General features: G+C 42.7%; 1 protein-coding gene across 1 annotated transcript in view; it reads right to left on the bottom strand.

Annotated features, from left to right (window-relative positions):
• Nucleotides 1-23,290, bottom strand: part of clcn6 (chloride channel 6) — a 192,142-nt gene that overhangs the window by 133,279 nt on the left and 35,573 nt on the right. The window contains exons 4-6 of the mRNA XM_034173132.1: nucleotides 7,852-7,917; nucleotides 7,702-7,768; nucleotides 4,364-4,470 (exon numbers count right to left, since the gene is read on the bottom strand). Coding sequence (XP_034029023.1) covers nucleotides 4,364-4,470; nucleotides 7,702-7,768; nucleotides 7,852-7,917 — 240 coding nt within the window. The remainder of the gene's footprint in view (nucleotides 1-4,363; nucleotides 4,471-7,701; nucleotides 7,769-7,851; nucleotides 7,918-23,290) is intronic.

Raw genomic sequence — 23,290 nt, 5'->3', positions numbered from 1 at the left:
TTTTCTATTGAGTTCAGGTCTGGAGACTGGCCAGGCCACTCCAGGACCTTGAAATGCTTCTTATGGAGCCCCTCCTTAGTTGCCCTGGCTGTGTGTTCGGGGTCATTGTCATGCTAGAAGACCCAGCCATGACCCATCTTCAATGCTCTTACTAAGGGAAGGAGGTTGTTTGCCAAAATCTCGCAATACATGACCCATCCATCCTCCCTTCAATACGGTGCAGTCGTCCTGTCCCCTTTGCAGAAGAGCACCGCCAGAGTATGATGTTTCCACCCCCATGCTTCACGGTTGGGATGGTTTTCTTGGGGTTGTTCTCATCCTCTAAACATGGTAAGTGAAGTTGATTCCAAAAAGCTCTATTCTGGTCTTATCTGGCCACATGACCTTCTCCCATGCCTCCTCTGGATCATCCAGATGGTCACTGGTCAACTTCAAACGGGCCTGGACATGTGCTGGCTTGAGCAGGGGGACCTTGCTGCCCTGCAGGATTTTAAACCCTGACAGCATCATGTGTTACTAATGTAATCTTTGTGATTGTGGTCCCAGCTCTCTTCAGGTCACTGACCAGGTCCTCCTGTGTAGTTCTGAGCTTTCTCAGAATCATCATTACCCCACAAAGTGAGATCTTACATGGAATCCCAGACCGGGGGAGATTGACAGTCATCTTGTGTTTCTTCCATTTTCTAATAATTACACCAACAGTTGTTGCCTTTTCTCCAAGCTGCTTGCCTGTTGTTCTGTAGTCCATCCCAGCCTTGTGCAGGTCTACAGTTTTGTCCCTGGTGTCCTTAGACAGCCCTTTGGTCTTGGCTATGGTGGACAGGTTGGAATGTGATTGATTGAGTGTGTGAACAGGTGGCTTTTATACATGTAACTAGTTCAAACAGGTGCAATTAATACAGGTGAAGAGTGCAGAATAAGAGGGCTTCTTAAAGAAAAATTAACAGGTCTGTGAGAGCCAGAATTCTGCAGGACTTGGTTTGGTTTCAAAGCCGAGTGTTGGAGCCACGTTGATTTATATATACTCAACAAAATATAAACGCAACACTTTTGGTTTTGCTCCCATTTTGTATGAGATGAACTCAAAGATCTAAAACTTTTTCCACATACACAATATCACCATTTCCCTCAAATATTGTTCACAAACCAGTCTAAATCTGTGATAGTGAGCACTTCTCCTTTGCCAAGATAATCCATCCCATTTCACAGGTGTGCCATATCAAGATGCTGATTAGACACCATGATTAGTGCACAGGTGTGCCTTAGACTGCCCACAATAAAAGGCCACTCTGAAAGGTGCAGTTTTGTTTTATTGGGGGGGGGGGATACCAGTCAGTATCTGGTGTGACCACCATTTGCCTCATGCAGTGCAACACATCTCCTTCGCATAGAGTTGATCAGGTTGTCAATTGTGGCCTATGGAATGTTGGTCCACTCCTCTTCAATGGCTGTGTGAAGTTGCTGGATATTGGCAGGAACTGGTACACACTGTCGTATACGCCGGTCCAGAGCTTCCCAAACATGCTCAATGGGTGACATGTCCGGTGAGTATGCCGGCCATGCAAGAACTGGGACATTTTCAGCTTCCAAGAATTGTGTATAGATCCTTGCAACATGAGGCCGTGCATTATCCTTCTGCAACATGAGGTGATGTTCTTGGATGTATGGCACAACAATGGGACTCAGGATCTCATCATGGTATCTCTGTGCATTCAAAATGCCATCAATAAAATGCACCTGTGTTCTTCGTCCATAACAGATGCCTGCCCATACCATAAACCCACCGCCACCATGGGCCACCCGATCCACAACATTGACATCAGAAAACCGCTCACCCACACGACGCCACACACGCTGTCTGCCATCTGCCCTGGACAGTGTGAACCGGGATTCATCCGTGAAGAGAACACCTCTCCAATGTCCCAAATGCCAGCGATTGACAAAGGAAACTCCAGAAACTACGTTACCCAGAATTCTTGTGGGTGGAGCTTATTAAACCCTTAAAAAGAGCTTGCGCCCGGGAATTCGCGCTCTTACGCTCTTGCTCTTAATCTTACGCCTTTCTCTCTTCTTTTCTTTGGGTTTAAAGACACTGCTTCTGCCATTAAGATTTATGACCCTTTGTTTAAAGCTACGTGCCACTTAAGACTCTTTCTTGTTTGGCGTACCGACAAGAATTTACTTTATTTTTCTAACAGATAACTTTTGCAACCTTTGTCAAGTTAAACGCGCCGGCACATTTAACTTCCTTTTTCAAATTTTCAAATTAAAACCTTTTTCTTTTTCAAACTCCAAATTCCTTTCACGAACATTTTTCTTATAAAGTCAGCTAACTTTGCAATAAATTCTGATTCGATCAAGCTTCCAAAAAGACAACGACGAAAGACGAATTTTTGATTTTTGGATTTTTGATAGAGAATAAAGACATTCAAACCTTTATTCTGACGAGCCATACTCCAGAGCGCTGCAGAGGAAAAACATCCAGGTCAGCTGAGACGTCCACAGTGACTTGAACTGCTGCCGCGAAATCAAAGTACCACAACAAAAATCATCCCCGCCACTGACGAAACCTAGCAGGTCGGACCGACAGAGCCTCTTTGTCAAGGTCCCTGACAAAGCTGTGTGGCGGACAGAGCGTCGACTGAACCAGACGATTCCAGCATTGGACCTCACAGAGACTCGCTGCACTGCGCAAGTAAGACCGAATCCCACTCTTTGTCAGATAAACAGAGTGGCTTTATTTAACTCTATTCAAAATCATTAATCTTCTCTCAGGTTAACAATACCAAAGTAAATTACCTGTTAAATTAGGACGAATCTTACTCCCAAAACTCCCGCTACGAAACCAAACTATCAGAACATCATATAATCATTGCTAATTGATTGTCGTCATCCTTAATTTGCTCACTGTGATATGTCCTGTTATTTAACTCCTACAAGGGTTAAATAAATATCTTAAACGTGTGAAGTCTGTGATTTTTGTATGGTTTTACAGAGAGTGTCGGATCTGACCTGCGGAGCTTATCCTTTAGAAACTGAGAATGATTAATTAAACTGAGAATGATTAATTAAACTGAGACTGATTAATTAAATTGAGACTAATCAATTAATGAATGCTTAAATTACAAGGACCTATCCTTTGAACTAGGTGGTGCCCCAGTGTAAAATTATCCACAAGTGATAATTTTCAATATTCCAAAACATTATTATATTCATCCTGTGGTTTTCCCCCTACAATATATAGACACACACACACACACACACACATATATACATATATATATACATAAGATGTCTGAAATTCAGTTTGCTTTAATGAAGTTCCACGCAGGTTAAACGTAGCAGACATGGAATAGTTGGAGTATTTGTTTTAGCAAGTTTTTAAGGTCTCCTGCAGCAGTCTGTTATTAACGTGATGAAAAGCATAAAAAAAAAAAAAAATTACATTTTGGTTGTATAATGTTCCTTTGCAATTGTCATGTGATTTCTCTATGATGTTTAGACTGCAGCAACCTTGTGGTGCGCAAGGGATCATGGAGAGTTTGTGCGCTGCAAGATGATATATTTTTCCCATAGCAATCACTGCACTGAGCAATAACAAACCACATTAATCTGCACTTTACAAAGTTTCTTGTGCAATATCTGTACGCATGTGCAATATAATTCCATAGTCATACATAATTTCTCATTTTACATTTTATCCACATTTTATTTTTAGTTGTACATATATTTAAATAATTTCTTTTGTTAATTTTGATTATATTTTATTTGGCTAATAATTATTCACACCTCGGAAAAGCACCTTTTGGAGTTGCACTCAAATCTTGTTGCAATATCTCAATAGGGCGAATGTCTTTAAGTGGTTTTAAATGTGGGAGGAAACCTGTCAATAAAATCCAAATTTAGAAAAAATAGGTCTATTACAATTAGTTATTGACCCAGCTGCAGCTCCTCCACACAGACTGTGATTTTACCCTGAATGCATCAAAATAAAAGCAGTTATCACTTTAAAACAAGTCACAATGACACAAAAATCCCACTTATGTGAACTTTACATTGCCCTAAACATCACTGTATCTTTAGATAAGGCATTCCAGTCCTTTATCACTCTGAAAAAAATGGACACATAGACCTCTGGATTCTCCTGTTTGAAGGTGTTTTCAGTGGCCTCTAGTTCTGTCACTCCATACTGGTATAAACATAAACGCGTCCTTGCCAAGACTGATACAGTCAATGTTATTGATGAGTTTAAATTTCTGTGCCACATCAGTCCGTCTAGACCGGTACTCCAGTGTTGGTAACTGAAGGGCCTGTAATCTCTCCGTTAATCAAAACAAGAGTGTCCCAAATTATGATAGCTTACCTCAATCAGGACCAGCACGCTGGCGATTAAGGTAAAGGTTAGATTGAAACCCATGAGCTCCAGGAGTGAGAGGGCGAGGCAGGCTTTCCCATTGCACTCTTCCACGGCTGCAAATGCTGAGGTCAAGGACAAAACACTCCAACACAATTCTACAGTTTAACACACTTCACAACTTTTGAAGAACAATGCTACAAAGAGAAGGACACTGCTTATGTCTAAGGGGTTCGTTTCCTGGAAAGCAGAAGAACACCAACATAATATAGCATGGCACACTTTAAGGACAAATTATCAGCAGCATTGTGAGACTTTTGGAATGTTAATGAATAATCAGAATGTCAAGATGTTTACATAAAGTGGACTACAAACTAGAAATAACTAGGCTCACCGACAGGCACAGTAAAGGCCGGGGAACCAATCTCCTAGAGTAAGGATGGACTCTCTCCAGAGTGAGAGGCACCAGGTGGGTGTGGGGATAATCAAAGTCCCAGGCTGAATGCTGGGTACTCTGAACTGCTGTTGACTGCAAATGCACCCAAAAACTGTTCGGAGTACCCAGTTTACTTGGAGACTGAGTGTGATTCTGGAAAATGTTCCTTCTGAGAACTCATTCATTCATCTGGGAGACGTCAATGCTCACGTGGGCAATGATGCAGAAATTTTGAGAGGTATGTACGAGCACAAGGGTGCTCGTACATACATTTGGTACCAGAGCCCTTTAAATGTTGGACCACCGAGTGTGTTCCAATTATAAAGGTATCACACTTCTCAGCCTCCCTGGGAAAGCCTATGCCAGGGTACAAGAGAGACTACTTGGACAGCTATTCAGATTCAGGAAGGGCAGATCTACATCTGCCCTGGTCATGGAACGGTGGGCCAGATCTATATCAAATCAAATCAGTTTTATTTATATAACGCCAAATCACAACAACAGTTGCCCCAAGGCGCTTTATATTGCAAGGCAAAAGCCATACAATAATTACAGAAAAACCCCAACGGTCAAAATGACCCCCTGTGAGCAAGCACTTGGCAACAGTGGGAAGGAAAAACTGACATGCTGTGGAAAACAGCAGAGATCAATCACTAATGATTAAATGCAGAGTGGTGCATACAGAGCAAAAAGAGAAAGAAACACTCAGTGCATCATGGGAACCCTCCAGCAGTCTAAGTCTATAGCAGCATAACTAAGGGATGGTTCAGGGTCACCTGATCCAGCCCTAACTATAAGCTTTAGCAAAAAGGAAAGTTTTAAACCTAATCTTAAAAGTAGAGAGGGTGTCTGTCTCCCTCTCCCTGATCCGAACTGGGAGCTGGTTCCACAGGAGAGGAGCCTGAAAGCTGAAGGCTCTGCCTCCCATTCTACTCTTAAAAACCCTAGGAACTACAAGTAAGCCTGCAGTCTGAGAGCAAAGCGCTCTATTGGGGTGATATGGTAGTAAGAGGTCCCTAAGATAAGATGGGACCTGATTATTCAAAACCTTATAAGTAAGAAGAAGAATTTTAAATTCTATTCTAGAATTAACAGGAAGCCAATGAAGAGAGGCCAATATGGGTGAAATATGCTCTCTCCTTCTAGTCCCGTCAGTACTCTAGCTGCAGCATTTTGAATTAACTGAAGGCTTTTCAGGAAACTTTTAGGACAACCTGATAATAATGAATTACAATAGTCCAGCCTAGAGGAAATAAATGCATGAATTAGTTTTTCAGCATCACTCTGAAACAAGACCTTTCTAATTTTAGAGATATTGCGCAAATGTAAAAAAGCAGTCCTACATATTTGCTTAATATGCGCATTGAAGGACATATCCTGATCAAAATGACTCCAAGATTGCTCACAGCATTACTAGAGGTCAGGGTAATGCCATCCAGAGTAAGGATATGGTTAGACACCATGTTTCTAAGATTTGTGGGGCCAAGTACAATAACTTCAGTTTTATCTGAATTTAAAAGCAGGAAATTAGAGGTCATCCATGTCTTTATGTCTGTAAGACATTCCTGTAGTTTAACTAATTGGTGTGTGTCCTCTGGCTTCATGGATAGATAAAGCTGGGTATCATCTGCGTAACAATGAAAATTTAAGCAATGCTTTCTAATAATACTGCCTAAGGGAAGCATGTATAAAGTGAATAAATTGGTCCCAGCACAGAACCCTGTGGAACTCCATAATTAACCTTAGTCTGTGAAGAAGACTCCCCATTTACATGAACAAATTGTAATCTATTAGATAAATATGATTCAAACCACAACAGCACAGTGCCTTTAATACCTATGGCCTATCTTCACAAAGACATTAGAAGGACTTTGGGAGTATGACCTACCATTCATGTGTTTTGTGACTTGGCGTACAACTGGGTCCCTCTAAGTGTCCTGTTGTTGGTGCTGTGGGAATACTGGGTACTGGAAACACTACAAAATGGGATCCAGGCTCTATACGAGCAAAGTAGGAGCTGTGTTCATGTTCTCCGCATCATATCAGACTTGTTCCCATTGGTTGTTGGACTCAGCCGTGGCTGCCCCTTGTCATCAAACCTGCTTGTGATGTTCAACGCATGGGATTTCAAGGCACAGTTAGGGATTGCAGGATGTCCAGTTCTTGGCTTTTTGCAGATGACATGATTCTATCGTCTTCATCAGACGGTGACCTCCACTGCACAGGTTTAAGGTTGAATGTGAAAAGCTTGGAATGAAGATAAGCGCATCCAAAATGAGACCACGATCCTTATTTAGAAAAGGGTAGATTGTCCCCTCTGGGTCAGTGGAGGAATTTAAGTATCTCAGGGTCTTGTTGATGAGTGTCTATAAGCAGCGAAAATACGTTTTCTTTGCTGGGTACCCTGGTCTTACACTAAGGGACATGGTGAGAAGCTCAACTATGTGGGAAAGACTTGAAGTAGAGCCGCTGCTTTTTTGCATCGAAAGGAGCCAGCTGAGGTGGTTCGGGCATCTAGTGAGGATGTCCCCTGGTGTTCTCTCTGTGAAGTCTTCCAGGCACATCCAACTGGGAGGGGACCTGGGGAAGACCCAGGACATGCTGCAGGGACTATATTCCACAGCTGCCTTGGGGAAGACTTAGAGGACTTGGCTGAGGATATGGAAGTGTGGGATGACCTACTTGGTCGACTGCCACTGTGACTTGGACCCAGAAAAGCAGCAGAAAATGAAATGAATGATTTTATAAACTTCAACATTCTGAGAAAGAATAGCAAGAGTTCGATCGATGTATCCTAGAAATGCATACCCCAAAACACCAGTCCAAAGTCACCACAGTGACTGTAAATTCTTCTTGTGATATTAAAATCCTCTGTCCAACAGCTTCATACTCACAACTTGGTAAAGGATACAACGAGCTACGAGTGTCAATTTGATGTCTGTGAAGAGGTGAACAAAGAAATCCACAAACAGGCCCACCTGAAAGAGAAACGCCAACATTTCCTGCTCATCTGTGGTTTGAGGCAGCAAAATCTAAGCCAAGGTATTACAAACCAGCCCACCAAACCAACAGCAACTCCAATAGCAAAGACCATCATCCACCGCACTGCTTCATATCGTCTGGCTTTCTGTGGACACATAAGAAATGTCAAGCCAAAGTCTTAAAATCATCTGGAAAAATAACTGGAGACTAAAGTAAAAATTATGACAAAAAAAAAAAAAAGAAAAAAAAAAACAACAACAACAAAAAACCAACACCAGAACCCTGTTGTAACCAAAATATCAGAATCCCATGTACTATTAACATCTGGCCTTGAAACAGATTAACAGACATCATTAATCAGTTTGATTTCACCACAAACCAGACAGTGATACTTTGGCCTGACTTAAAATATAATCTGTTACCTTAGAACAACACAATTACATTTAACATTAAATTAGTATATAGAATAAATAGTAACTGTCAGAAAACTAAGGGTTTCATTTATTAGAGGTGGCCATTATAGCGAAAAGAATAGAGCATTTATTGTCATTGTACATATACTGTATACATACAATGAAATTTGTCCTTTGCATTTAACCATCCTTATTACAGTTAGACACAATCTAACCACTAGGGGCAATGTGCAGCCACAGTCCGGCACCCAAGGACCAAATGCATATTCAGAGATGCTGCCTGGGTCAGGGGCAAAGAAAGGAGCAAACCCTGAATAAGCATGTTTTTTGACTGTGGGAGAAACCACAAAGACAAGAGGAGAACATGCAAACTCCACACAGAAAGGACAGGAAGCAATCCCACAACCTTCTTGATGTGAGGCAACAGTGCTAACCACTAAGCCACCGTGCCGCCATGGATGTATAAAGTTTCCTAATAAGAATTTTCCCTACAGTGCTGATTTTGATTTTTTCACAGAAACCGTGAGAGCAGACTGTCATCATGAGCCTGCACGTGAGCAAAATATCTGAAAACAGCATTTTTAGACTCTCCTATCTGTCTGAGTACCAACTACTCACGACCCAAAATGCATAATATCCTTTAAGAAAAGAAAATTTAAAAAATTACACATTCTGCCAAAATAGCAGGTGTGAAGGCTGAGCCCATTTTTGTCCAACCAAAAGAGGTGGTCTCAGTCCAAATCAAAAACACCTTCTGGATAGTTCAGACCTTTGGAGAAATTACAGGAAGGAGGCAGGTTACAGTCATCTATTACACAGTAGAAAATGAAAACAAACTGGAAAAATTGTCATTCATTTGCCTGATTAAAGCGGGTGACAGTCTGCGCCACTCCTTATCAAAGATAAAATAATATCCATTTTATGTGTTGCTACAGCAGGCAGTCGTTGATCCTGGAGGGGGCCTGGGACTATATGTGTCCAGTCTACATGTGTTTAGTGGACTTGGAGAAGGCGTATGATGGGGTACCCCGGGAGATACTGTGGGAGGTGCTGCAGGAGTATGGAGTGAGGGGGTCCCTTCTCTGAGCCATCCAATCTCTGTATTCACAAGGCAAGAGCTGTGGTCAGGTGCTCGGCAGTAAGTCGGACTCGTTTCCAGTGGGGGTTGGCCCCTGCTAGGGTTGCGTCTTCTCACCAATTCTGTTTATGATATTCATGGACAGGATATCGATATCAAGGTGTAGTCGGGGGGAGGAGGATCTTCAGTTTGGTGGGCTCAGGGCCTCATTGCTGCTTTTTGCAGATGATGTGGTCCTGTTGGCTTCATCAGCCTGTGACCTCCAACACTCACTGGTTTGGTTCACAGCTGAGTGTGAAGCGACTGGGATGGGGATCAGCACAGTAAATCTGAGGTCATGGCTTTCAGGAGGAAACTGATGGATTGCCTACTCTGGGTAGGGAATGAGGTCTTGCCCCAAGTGAAGGAACACAAGTCCCTAGGGGTCTTGTTCACAAATGAGGGGACAACGGATCGTGAGATTATTTGGAGAATCAGCACAGCAGGGCCGGTACTGCATTCACTCTACCGTACTGTTGTGACAAAAGGTAGCTGAGCTAAAAGGCGAAGCTCTCAATCTACTGGTCAATCTTCCTTCCTACTCTCACTGGGTAAAAGCAGCTGAAATGGGCTTCCTCAGGAGGGTGGCTGGTGTCTCCCTTACAGATAGGGTGAGAAGCTTGGATCAGTGGGGAGCTCGGAGTACAGCTGCTGGTCCTTCACATTGAAAGTAGCCAGCTGAGGTGGTTCGGGCTTCTGGTAAGGATGCCCCCTGGGCACCTCCCTAGGGAGGTGTTCCAGGCACATCCATCTGGGAGGAGACCCCGGGGAAGACCCAGGACTAAGTGGAGAAATTATATCTCCACACTGTTCTGGGAACGCCTCGGGATCCCCAGTCAGAGGTGGTCAATGTGGCCAGGGAAAGGGAAGTCTGGGGTCCCCTGCTGGAGCTGTTGTCCCTGTGAGCAAATGCCAGATAAGCGGTTGAAGATGAATGAGTGCGTTCAAGAAATAAGAGATGGTTTTGTATTCTTAAAGTATATAACAACATAAAAAGTAGAAAAGTGGAAAAAAGCCAGGTGGTGGTGCTGCTGGAGCATTGTCTTTCGTGACTGTAGAGCCCTACACGGGAAAGACTTTGTCTACCACCCAGGACACACTAAAAAGTGTTTATGGCAGTTGTGCCCTCGTGCTGGGCTGCAGAGCATTCAGAGCGCATGTGGCACGTTTCAGCAGCAAGGTCATGCTGTCTAGTCTCAAAGTCCATGATGTGTTTGTGTACAGTGGCTCTCCATTTGGCCCGATCATCAGCCAGTTGCTCCCAAGAGTCAATGTTGATCTTCATACCTACAAAGTCTCTTTTGACCATGTCTTTGAAACACAGATGAGGATGGCCGATTGGGTGCTTGCCCTGAGCGAGTTCCCCATACAGGATGTTTTTTGGGATGCGACTGACACCCATTCTACAAATGTGGCCTAGCAAACGCAGTCTGCACTGTCTCAGGAAAGAGGTAGTACAGCACAAAATAGTACATCAGCATCAGCATTACATCAGCATTTGTGTTATGATCTTTCCAGTTGATACCCAGAACCTTGCGGAGGCTTCCCAGGTGGAATACATTGAGCTTCTTCTCTCACCGTGATTACGTAGGGCAGGACTCACTCCCATACAGGAAAGTGCTGATCACACAGGCGATATAGACGCCATCTTGGTTTTTATGGTCAGCTTCAAGTTCCATACATGTTCCATACTCTAGAAGTGAGACGGCCAAACATTGTGGCTGCTTTCCCCAATCTGATGTCCAACTTGGCATCCAGAGAGAGGCTGTCCATCACAGTAGACCCAAGACAGTTAAAGTGGTGGACAACTTCCAGCTTTGTGTTGTCAATGAAGATTGAGGGAGGAGATGACATGCCTTGGCAGCGAACCGTTGATTTTCTTCATGCTGATAGAGAGGCCAAATGCCTTCCTGGCTAGGAAAAAGTGATCCAACAGAGCCTGTAGTTTTTGTGCTGAATGAGCCACAACAGCATCATCAACTGTAAAGAGCAAGTCTCTGATGAGAACCCTGCAGATTTTAGTCTTGGCCTTCAGCCAGGCAAGGTTGAAAAGTCGGCTATCTGGGCAAGTGCGGAGGAGAAAGTTGTTAGAGGCATGTCCAAAGGCACACTTCAGCATCAGGGAAAAGAATATACCTAAGAGTGTTGGGTCCAAGATGCATCCCTGTTTCACACCGCTGATGATGTTAAAAGGTACTGAAGTAGAGCCGTCGAACTGCTGACCAGGTGTAAGGCCTTACTTAGGTCTATGAAAGGGATGAACAGAGGTATTTGCTGCTCTCTGCATTTCTCCTGGATGTGACGCACGGAGAACACCATGTCAAAGGTGCAGCGTTCGACACGGAAGCCGCATTGTGATTCAGGATACACACGCTCCGCCAACTTCTGCAGCCTGGCAAGGAGGACTCTAGCCGATGACGTCTATGACAATCAGTGGTGGGCACAGATAGCGAAAAAATTAACTTCAATAACAGATAATCAGATAACTGAAAAGTTATCGTTGATAAAGATAAAACAATAAATCACCCAAAAACGTATTGGAAGTTACAGATAACTGATAAAGTCCAGTATCGTCTCTGGTACATTTGCAACTACTAATAAATTGAATTTGAGTTTCAACACCATGATCGCTTCTAGTAGCATCAAAAACAACAACAGACCCAAACAATGAGCCCACACTTCTGTCTTTGAACATCTTGCCCCCTCCTGGAAGCTCTTGTTTATTACACGGCTTCCAGCACAGAAGCAAGCTGAGAGCAGCCATGAAGCCCAACTCTCTACCAATCACAACGCTCAGGTCAGGCGGAGGTCTTAGAAAATAAAGTCATGCTGACTTATGGTTTGGTGTGAATACTGACAGAATATAGTGCGGAAAATAAGTATTTGAAAACCCTGCGACTTTGCAAGTCCTCCCACTTAGAAATCATGGACGAGTCTGAAATTTTCATCTTAAATGCACATCCACTGTGAGAGACATAATCTAAAAAAAAAAAAAAAATCCGGAAATCACAATGTATGATTTTTTTTATAATTTATTTGTATGTTACTGCTGCAAATAAGTATTTGAACACCTGTGAAAATCAATGTTAATATTTGGTACAGTAGCCTTTGTTTGCAATTACAGAGCTCAAATGTTTCCTGTAGTTTTTCACCAGGTTTGCACACACTGCAGCAGGGATTTTGGTCCATTCATCCATACAGATCTTCTCCAAATCTTTCAGGTTTGGAGTTTCAGCTCCCTTCAAAGATTTTCTATTCAGTTCAGGTCTGGAGACTGGCCAGGCCAATCCAGAATGTTAAAATGCTTCTTACGGAGCTACTCCTTAGTTGCCCTGGCTGTGTGTTTGGGGTCATTGTCATGCTGGAAGACCCAGCCATGACCCATCTTCAATGCTCTTACTGAGGGAAGGAGATTGCCAAAATCTTGCAATACATGACCCCATCCATCCTCCCTTCAATACGGTGCAGTATTCCTGTCCCCTTTGCAGAAGAGCACCCCCAGAGTATGATGTTTCCACCCCCATGCTTCACGGTTGGGATGGTTTTCTTGGGGTTGTTCTCATCCTCTAAACATGGTAAGTGGAGTTGATTCCAAAAAGCTCTATTCTGGTCTCATCTGACCACATGACCTTCTCCCATGCCTCCTCTGGATCATCCAGATGGTCACTGGTGAACTTCAAACGGGCCTGGACATGTGCTGGCTTGAGCAGGGGGACCTTGGTGCCCTGCAGGATTTTAAACCCTGACAGCATCATGTGTTACTAATGTAATCTTTGTGACTGTGGTCCCAGCTCTCTTCAGGTCATTGACCAGGTCCTACTGTGTAGTTTTGAGCTTTCTCAGAATCATTCTTACCCCACAAAGAGAGATCTTGCATGGAATCCCAGACCGAGGGAGATTGACAGTCATCTTGTGTTTCTTCCACTTTCTAATAAATAATCATAACAGTTGTCTTCTACCAAGCTGCTTGCCTGTTGTCCTGTAGTCCATCCCAGCCTTGTGCAGGTCTACAGTTTTGTCCCTGGTGTCCTTAGACAACTCTTTGGTCTTGGCTATGGTGGACAGGTTGGAATGTGATTGATTGAGTGTGTGAACAGGTGTCTTTTATACAGGCAACAAGTTCAAACAGGTGCAGTTAATACAGGTAAAGAGTGCAGAATAAGAGGGCTTCTTAAAGAAAATTTAACAGGTCTGTGTGAGCCAGAATTCTTGGTAGGTGTTCAAATACTTATTTGCAGCAGTAACATACAAATAAATTATTAAAAAATCATACATTGTGATCTCCGGAATTTTTTTTAGGTTATGCCTCTCACAGTGGACATGCACCAAAGATGAAAATTAAAGACCCCTCCATGATTTCTAAGTGGGAGAACTTGCAAAACCGCGGGGTGTTCAAATACTTATTTTCCTCACTGTAACTCCATTAATGTCAATTCTGTCATTTGTACAAAGTTAAAATATAACATATATCTTTTAATGTTGAATAATGCACTAATTGTGAGGTTTTGTAACAAACACAGACAGATCGCAAAGGATTCTGGGTAAAAGTGCCTCTGCTAAACACTGATTGGTTCAGTCATTCATTATGTAAACCAACATGTTAATGTGACGTGTGTTAGTGTTTACAGATAAATGTGCTTTTGTACAATATTCCATTTTTTTATTTGTAAAAACTGGCATTTTTACGGAGCCCTGGAAGTGTCATCGCAAAATGTTTTGCATGTGGAGAGAATGTGCGCACGTTTTATGATGTGCGCACGTTTTATTACATTGTAAAACGTGCACTCAATATTGTCTTGACACAAATGTTGGCTTTACACTGTACGAGTTTTGGCCCTTTTTCAGATGATTTTTCATTCGTGAGAGAATTTTTTGAACCGAGTTTCAGATTAATCACGCGTCCTGCATCGCGTCGTCTACATGGAGTAACAAGCTGCGTTTAACATCTTACGACCACCTCCTGATCGTCGATCGTATGGTGGAATGAAAATCAAACCTGTTTGATATTATTCTGGTTGGCCGTCGTGAGGGTATCCTGCTGCTGCAAGCATCCAACCGCTTGCACTGTGCATGTGCAAACACCGCAGAGCTGTCTTGTAATTTTGTTGTTGTTGTTTTGTTTTTAAACTTTGATGTCTCCCATTGAGAGTTTTTGTAAATTAAGTGTTATGTGCCGACGCGGGTTGAGGAGCGGACCTGCGTCTGACTGAACCCAGCGCTAAATAACCAGAAAGCGGTTCCAAAAAACAAAACAAGTTTATTTTCCCCCTTTTGTGCAATACTCAGTGTACAAACATAAAAGCGCGTTTGTCTGGCGGAGTGAAGGACGGCGCGCTCTCCAGCGCCCAAAGGGATCGAAGCCCGGCGCATCTGGACTCACGTTCACCGCCAAACACCCCCCAGGTGGACACGACAAACCGACTCTGTGAAGGATAGAAAAGGTGAGGTAAGTCAGCAGCTACAACTAATATCCTTCAAAGGAACACACTATCAGCAACACATTCAGGTCTGAATTTAAGCTTTATGTAAATGAGCAGCTTCTCACAACAGGTGGAGGATCATCAGTCCGCACGCCACGGCAGTGAGAAGCAAGCTGCACAATTCAATCAATCAATCAATCAACTTTTTTCTTGTATAGCGCCAAATCACAACAAACAGTTGCCCCAAGGCGCTCCACATTGCAAGGCAAGGCCATACAATAATTATGAAACACAGTGTACGTCTAAAGCAACATAACCAAGGGATGGTCCAGGGTCACCCGATCCAGCCCTAACTATAAGCCTTAGCGAAAAGGAAAGTTTTAAGCCTAATCTTAAAAGTAGAGAGGGTATCTGTCTCCCTGATCTGAATTGGGAGCTGGTTCCACAGGAGAGGAGCCTGAAAGCTGAAGGCTCTGCCTCCCATTCTACTCTTACAAACCCTAGGAACTACAAGTAAGCCCGCAGTCTGAGAGCGAAGCGCTCTAATGGGGTAATATGGTACTACGAGGTCCCTAAGATAAGATGGGACCTGATTATTCAAAACCTTATAAGTAAGAAGAAGAATTTTAAATTCTATTCTAGCATTAACAGGAAGCCAATGAATGGAGGCCAACACGGGTGAGATATGCTCTCTCCTGCTAGTCCCCGTCAGTACTCTAGCTGCAGCATTCTGAACCAACTGAAGGCTTTTTAGGGAACTTTTAGGACAACCTGATAATAATGAATTACAATAGTCCAGCCTAGAGGAAACAAATGCATGAATTAGTTTTTCAGCATCACTCTGAGACAAGACCTTTCTGATTTTAGAGATATTGCGTAAATGCAAAAAGGCAGTCCTACATATTTGTTTAATATGCGCTTTGAATGACATATCCTGATCAAAAATAACTCCAAGATTTCTCACAGTATTACTAGAGATCAGGGAAATGCCATCCAGAGTAACGATCTGGTTAGACACCATGCTTCTAAGATTTGTGGGGCCAAGTACAATAACTTCAGTTTTATCTGAGTTTAAAAGCAGGAAATTAGAGGTCATCCATGTCTTTATGTCTGTAAGACAATCCTGCAGTTTAGCTAATTGGTGCGTATCCTCTGGCTTCATGGATAGATAAAGCTGGGTATCATCTGCGTAACAATGAAAATTTAAGCAATACCGTCTAATAATACTGCCCAAGGGAAGCATGTATAAAGTGAACAAAATTGGTCCTAGCACAGAACCTTGTGGAACTCCATAATTAACTTTAGTCTGTGAAGAAGATTCCCCATTTACATGAACAAACTGTAATCTATTAGACAAATATGATTCAAACCACCGCAGCGCAATGCCTTTAATACCTATGACATGCTCTAATCTCTGTAATAAAATTTTATGGTCAACAGTATCAAAAGCAGCACTGAGGTCCAACAGAACAAGCACAGAGATAAGTCCACTGTCTGAAGCCATAAGAAGATCATTTGTAACCTTCACTAATGCTGTTTCTGTACTATGATGAATTCTAAAACCTGACTGAAACTCTTCAAATAGACCATTCCTCTGCAGGTGATCAGTTAGCTGTTTTACAACTACCCTCTCAAGAATCTTTGAGAGAAAAGGAAGGTTGGAGATTGGCCTATAATTAGCTAAGATAGCTGGGTCAAGTGATGGCTTTTTAAGTAATGGTTTAATTACTGCCACCTTAAAGGCCTGTGGTACATAACCAACTAACAAAGATAGATTGATCATATTTAAGATTGAAGCATTAAATAATGGTAGGACTTCCTTGAGCAGCCTGGCAGGAATGGGGTCTAATAAGCATGTTGATGGTTTGGATGAAGTAACTAATGAAAATAACTCAGACAGAACAATCGGAGAGAAAGAGTCTAACCAAATACCGGCATCACTGAAAGCAGCCAAAGATAACGATACATCTTTGGGATGGTTATGAGTAATTTTTTCTCTAATAGTCAAAATTTTGTTAGCAAAGAAAGTCATGAAGTCATTACTAGTTAAAGTTAATGGAATACTCAGCTCAATAGAGCTCTGACTCTTTGTCAGCCTGGCTACAGTGCTGAAAAGAAACCTGGGGTTGTTCTTATTTTCTTCAATTAGTGATGAGTAGAAAGATGTCCTAGCTTCACGAAGGGCTTTCTTATAGAGCAACAAACTCTTTTTCCAGGCTAAGTGAAGATCTTCTAAATTAGTGAGACGCCATTTCCTCTCCAACTTACGGGTTATCTGCTTTAAGCTACGAGTTTGTGAGTTATACCACGGAGTCAGACACTTCTGATTTAAAGCTCTCTTTTTCAGAGGAGCTACAGCATCCAAAGTTGTCTTCAATGAGGATGTAAAACTATTGACAAGATACTCTAACTCCCTTACAGAGTTTAGGTAGCTACTCTGCTCTGTGTTGGTATATGACATTAGAGAACATAAAGAAGGAATCATATCCTTAAACCTAGTTACAGCGCTTTCTGAAAGACTTCTAGTGTAATGAAACTTATTCCCCACTGCAGGGTAGTCCATCAGGGTAAATGTAAATGTTATTAAAAATGATCAGACAAAAGGGAGTTTTCAGGGAATACTGTTAAGTCTTCTATTTCCATACCATAAGTCAGAACAAGATCTAAAATATGATTAAAGTGGTGGGTGGACTCATTTACTTTTTGAGCAAAGCCGATAGAGTCTAATAATAGATTAAATGCAGTGTTGAGGCTGTCATTCTCAGCATCTGTGTGGATGTTAAAATCGCCCACTATAATTATCTTATCTGAGCTAAGCACTAAGTCAGACAAAAGGTCTGAAAATTCACAGAGAAACTCACAGTAACGACCAGGTGGACGATAGATAATAACAAATAAAACTGGTTTTTGGGACTTCCAATTTGGATGGACAAGACTAAGAGACAAGCTTTCAAATGAATTAAAGCTCTGTCTAGGTTTTTGATTAATTAATAAGCTGGAATGGAAGATTGCTGCTAATCCTCCGCCCCGGCCCGTGCTACGAGCATTCTGACAGTTAGTGTGACTCGGGGGTGTTGACTCATTTAAACTAACATATTCATCCTGCTGTAACCAAGTTTCTGTTAGGCAGAATAAATCAATACGTTGATCAATTATTATATCATTTACCAACAGGGACTTAGAAGAAAGAGACCTAATGTTTAATAGACCACATTTAACTGTTTTAGTCTGTGGTGCAATTGAAGGTGCTATATTATTTTTTCTTTTTGAATTTTTATGCTTAAATAGATTTTTGCTAGTTATTGGTGGTCTGGGAGCAGGCACCGTCTCTACGGGGATGGGGTAATAGGGGGATGGCAGGGGGAGAGAAGCTGCAGAGAGGTGTATAAGACCACAGCTCTGCCTCCTGGTCCCAACGCTAGACAGTCACAGTTTGGAGGATCCCAAAAAATTGGCCAGATTTCTAGAAATGAGAGCTGCTCCCTCTAAAGTGGGATGGATGCCGTCTCTCCTAACAAGACCAGGTTTTCCCCAGAAGCTTTGCCAATTATCAATGAAGCCCACCTCATTTTTTGGACACCACTCAGACAGCCAGCAATTCAAGGAGAACATGCGGCTAAACATGTCACTCCCGGTCTGATTGGGGAGGGGCCCAGAGAAAACAACAGAGTCTGACATTGTTTTTGCAAAGTTACACACCGATTCAATGTTAATAACATTGAATCATCAATGTTCAAATATACTGCGTAACAAAATACCAAATTACTATTAACACTTATTCAGACAATCAATCACCTCTGATGTGTGCTGACAGCATGTGTCCCTCACCCGTCCTCCTTCACAGGCACGATGTGTCAAACCCAGGCGCGGTCCTCAGCGTCTCACAAACGAACGTCACAAGGTCGAGTTCCGCTTGAATCACTCATGGCTTAAATGCAGAATGCCATCTCATTATCTGCTTCAGCTGAAAGTCTTTAAGTTTGCACGTGAGCATCATCCACAGGTGCTGCAAATCATACTGATGAGGGTGAAGGACTCTTCTGCCAGCACCTTCTCCACAGACAAAAACCAGTTTGCATACCACCTGGAGAGCAAAGAAAAGAAAACAATACAAAAACATCCAGCCAAACCCCCCAACACACAACATTAAGTGTGAAAAAAAGCTTATGTTTTGCTTCTGGAAACACGAGTTCGACGTGTGGTTTTTGAACGTACAATGTATGTGAGAACATTAATCGGGCGCTCTGAACTTTTACACCGTGTGGTTGTGTGGTACAGTTTGAACTGAAACCGAGTACAGTGATTAAAAATATCATACAGTGTCTGCCCAGCTTCAGGACGAATACTGCCATGAACTGCCATGAACACTACTGGCCAGTAGATGGCAGCAGAGGCCTTGAAAACTTGCCAAAACAAAATTCCAGATAATCCGTGTCTGCTACATTTAAGATGCGTGGAATTTAACAAACGCAAATACAATAACAACGTCTATAAACCCAGAGAATATATTCACGAGAGTCTTAGGCACTAACGTTTATTGCTGTTGCCTGAACAGAGTGTCTGAAATGCATTTGTCCTGTCGTGAACGTACTGAGATTACCCTATCCTACCCATAATGCACTGCTGGGCACTGCATGTGCTCACTAAAACCTTAAAAATTAGCACATTACTTTTAAACTAAAACATATATCTGATATTTTCACTTCAGACATGACAGCAATTTTAAATAACTTGTCCGAAATTAGTTTGGTTAGAATTTGAACCATAAGTTAAAAATGTATGCCTCTGGATGACTTGGGTGATATTGCCAGCATATCAGTATGGTGTTAAAAGAAATGATTTTTCTTTTTTTTGTGACCAGTTCTCTTTTGCCTGCCTCTGGATGACTTGGGTGATATTGCCAGCATATCAGTATGGTGTTAAAGGAAATTATTTTTCTTTTTTTTGTGACCAGTTCTCTTTTGCCTGCAGATAGAGCAGTTTCTCCTAGAAGCAGCTCTCTTCTGTTTGCAGAGGGTAGAACTATACATCTGTTATGAAACTGTTAACAGGTAGGTGTTCAACTGGTAGGTGTTAATTTCAAAAATGTTTGCCACTGTTCAGCTTTGTTTACTACGTTATCGGTCTAAAAGTTATCGGACAAAAATTTATCGGAAGATAATTAGTCTGATAATGGTTTTTAAAGTTATCTGAAAAGATAATCTGATAATAAAAACATTATCTTCGATAATTATCTGTTATTGGATTATCGGAACTGTGCCCACCACTGCTGACAATGCTCTGGAGAGATATACCCTGGTAATTATTGCAGTCACTTATGTCCCCTTTGTTTTTATACACTGTAATGATGTTTGTGTCTCTCACATCCTGGAGCACACGGTCCTCATTTGGTGATAATATAGTGCAATGGGGCAGCAAGCGTCAAAAGACAGTGCTTCAGCAAATCAGGAGGAAAAGCGTCATTTCCTGGGCCTTTGCCTGGCTTCAACTGTTTGATAGCAGGTCTCAGCTCGTCCATGGTTGGGTCGGCATTAAGATCATCCAGGGGAGGAAGGCTTACAGTGGCATCTAGAGTCAAAGGTGTTACAACATACTGCCCGGAGTAAAGCTCAGAAGAGTGCTCCACCCATCTCTCCATTTACTGAGTTTTGTCTGTATGGAGAGTGCCAGACTTGGTTTTGATAGGAGCAGACTTGCTTGATGTAGGTCCTAGTGCCTTCTTTATATCTTCATACATGCCACGAGCATTCCCAGTATCCGCAGCTTGCGGGATGCTGTTGCTTAGCTCGACCCAATACTCATTAGCACAGCATCTAGCCATCCACAGTCCTAGGATTTTAGCCGTGTGCATGGCAAGAATGGTATTCCTGGTGGGTAATTGCTTGTACCGAATCAAAATAGATCATTTTCCCTCTATGATGGGAATCACCTGTGCGATCTTTGCCTCAAACCAGTCAGGAGACCTCCTTTTCTGCTTTCCGAAGGTGTCCACAGCAGCACAGTGAATGCTGTCGCTCAGGATGTTCCATGCTTCTGTAGCAGAGGCTGAGGCGGCAGATGCTTTGTACACGTTCTGGAAGGTTTCTGAGAACCTTTGCTGGTGTCCTGGTTGAGACATCAAAGAGACATTGACGCATGCTTTTCATGTTGACTTGGTATTATAAAACTTGTTTGGCTGAAGCTTCAGCCTGCAACAGATCAATGTGTGATCCGTGTTGCTATCGGCGCTGTGGTAAGCATGGGTGTTGATGACGTTTTTGATGGCTTTGTGTCTGACGAGTACAAGATCGAGCTGATGCAACCATGGGGATGTCTCCAAGAAACCTTGTGTTGAAATTTGCTCATGAAGAAGGAGTTTGTAATACACAGTTGGTGGTAGGAGCACGTTGGCCATTCTCATTCATTTTACCAAAGCCGAAGTGACAAAGGCAGATTTGCCACAGCTTGTGCTTGGCTCCAACAGAAGCACTGAAGTCCCCTAAAAGTATCAGTTGGTGGCTGTCTGAGATGCCTCTGACGTAATCTTTAGCTTCAGGTGTGGCCGTCAGTGTGGGCACGTACCTGCTAAAATGGGAGACGGGCCTGTGGTGGTGTTTAGCTGGAGGGCAAAGAGTTTTGTGGTACCTTTACTGCCGAAGCTTTTCCCTGCCATAAGAAGGTATAATCTTTCTCTTTCACAGTGCCTGAATCTGGCAACCATGCCTCTTGTAAAGTGGTTATGTCATTGTTGAGCCTCCTCAATTCATTGTTGATCTTAGCGGTCTTTCTCAAGTCCCGGATGCTGGTGTTGTCAATGTTGAATCAGGGGAGCAATGTCTCGACATTCCAGCAGCCCAGTTTAAGAGCTGGTTTTCTGAGTTTCGAGGTACACAGTTTATCGTTCTGCCATCTGGATGGTTAGTCCTGATCCCCACTCACCGAGTGAGGACAACAGACCACAGCAGGACAACACCTTAATAGCTGGGGGCTGCCCAGCTTGAGGGGGACGGCAGCTGTCCAGTGAAGTTAAATAACCTTTCCCACCAATGGAAAAAGCCCCTGGTGCTGCACTCTATGCCAATGGAGTGATGGCATATCACTGGTAACTGCTGCTTCCCGTGTTTTGTCTAAGCTGTAAGGGGACAGCGAAGCGGGAGTTTCCTCTCCGGTGGAAGGGTGGTGGCAAAGTGGATGCTAGCTGAGGTCAATGTAAGACAAGTTGTAGCACACTCAGCAAACTCACCTCTCCAGACAACAGAAGAGGCCGGGAGGAATGATGGGGCCATTACAGACTGGTTTCTGCTGTGTCGTAGGAGTTGCCAGGATAGCAACAGGATTTGCCACGAGGCTGCTTACGGGACTCTGACTCCTGAATATCTGTTTGGGTTTACTCCCTTAGCCTTATGACCCAGTCACGGAACACGAAAATTCCTAATTGAAGTGAAAAAAGTAAAAAAAGTCACAATTCGTTGAGAAAAGGTGGACGAAAGAGTTTTATCACCGAATAGCCTGTGAAGCAAGAGCGCAAAAGGAACGAAAGAGGAACTAAATGAAACCGAAGCTAATGTTGATCTCTGCGCTTTAAACGAAACACACCTGGAGCCACCACTGGAGCAGTGTGTGTCTGCATCTCTGAGTTCCAGGACTCAGGTGCTATGAGCTCCGTCACAGTGCCGAGTCCCAGAGAAACTGCAAACAGAAGCTGTTGAGATCTGTGCGCACGTCGGTGGATCCACCTGCTCTGGTTCCTTGTCCAGAACAAAAGAGGGATCATCTCCATCATCTGAATCCTCACTGTCTGTCGACACACTGCGTGCTACATGTTGCTCCAATTAAAAAAATGTTGGTGTGCTGTAGTCACTGCTGTATCACTGTATTACGTTACTAAGTCATATATATTGATTTATAACAGAAAGCTATCAAAAGGGGGAATAAATATAAGTGTAAAGATGATGACTATATCAGAGCAGTAAATTGATCAGTCCATGTGACTCCCCATGTGCGGTTATTTCCACGAGCTGCAACTGATCCACAACGTGAATTCTGCCTTCCAGAACAGCTCTTTATATAATCATTTGAATTATGTACCTGTTGCCACATGTACATAAGGGCTGGATTGTCATTCCTACAATCATATTGTTATATTTAATAAAAAATAATAAGCGCACGCAGGAGCTGCTGCTGTCAGTGCATTCAAGTACCGTCGGAAATTACACATTTTTGTTGTTTCAAATTGAGCAGTTGCTTGTGGCAAAATAATTAATAGTATCCACACAAAAGATTAATTCTGGCATATATAAGGTGCCTGAGTCCAGTGAAACCGACGCCCCCCACCCCCCCAGATTAAAAAAATCCAAGCAAACAGGCTGAGTTTGCCCTGTAATTTCTGATGGTACATGAATGCAGCATCAGCACAAGCGCTCAGAAACGGCTTCTGCACTGTGTGAAAACATTCAGCTGGTCGAACAAAGTCATACTAAATGCTAATGCTACAATTATAAAAAAATGTCAAGAAAAACAGCAAAACAAAATACTGACCAATTGAGGTTTTTGTTGCCCTTCGTTCAAATTTTTCAACAGTTTAAAATT

The sequence above is a fragment of the Thalassophryne amazonica genome, chromosome 6, assembly GCF_902500255.1.
Source record: "Thalassophryne amazonica chromosome 6, fThaAma1.1, whole genome shotgun sequence".
NCBI lineage: Eukaryota > Metazoa > Chordata > Actinopteri > Batrachoidiformes > Batrachoididae > Thalassophryne > Thalassophryne amazonica.
Note: the sequence above shows the minus strand (reverse complement) of the source record. Positions and strands in the feature narration are given on the sequence as shown.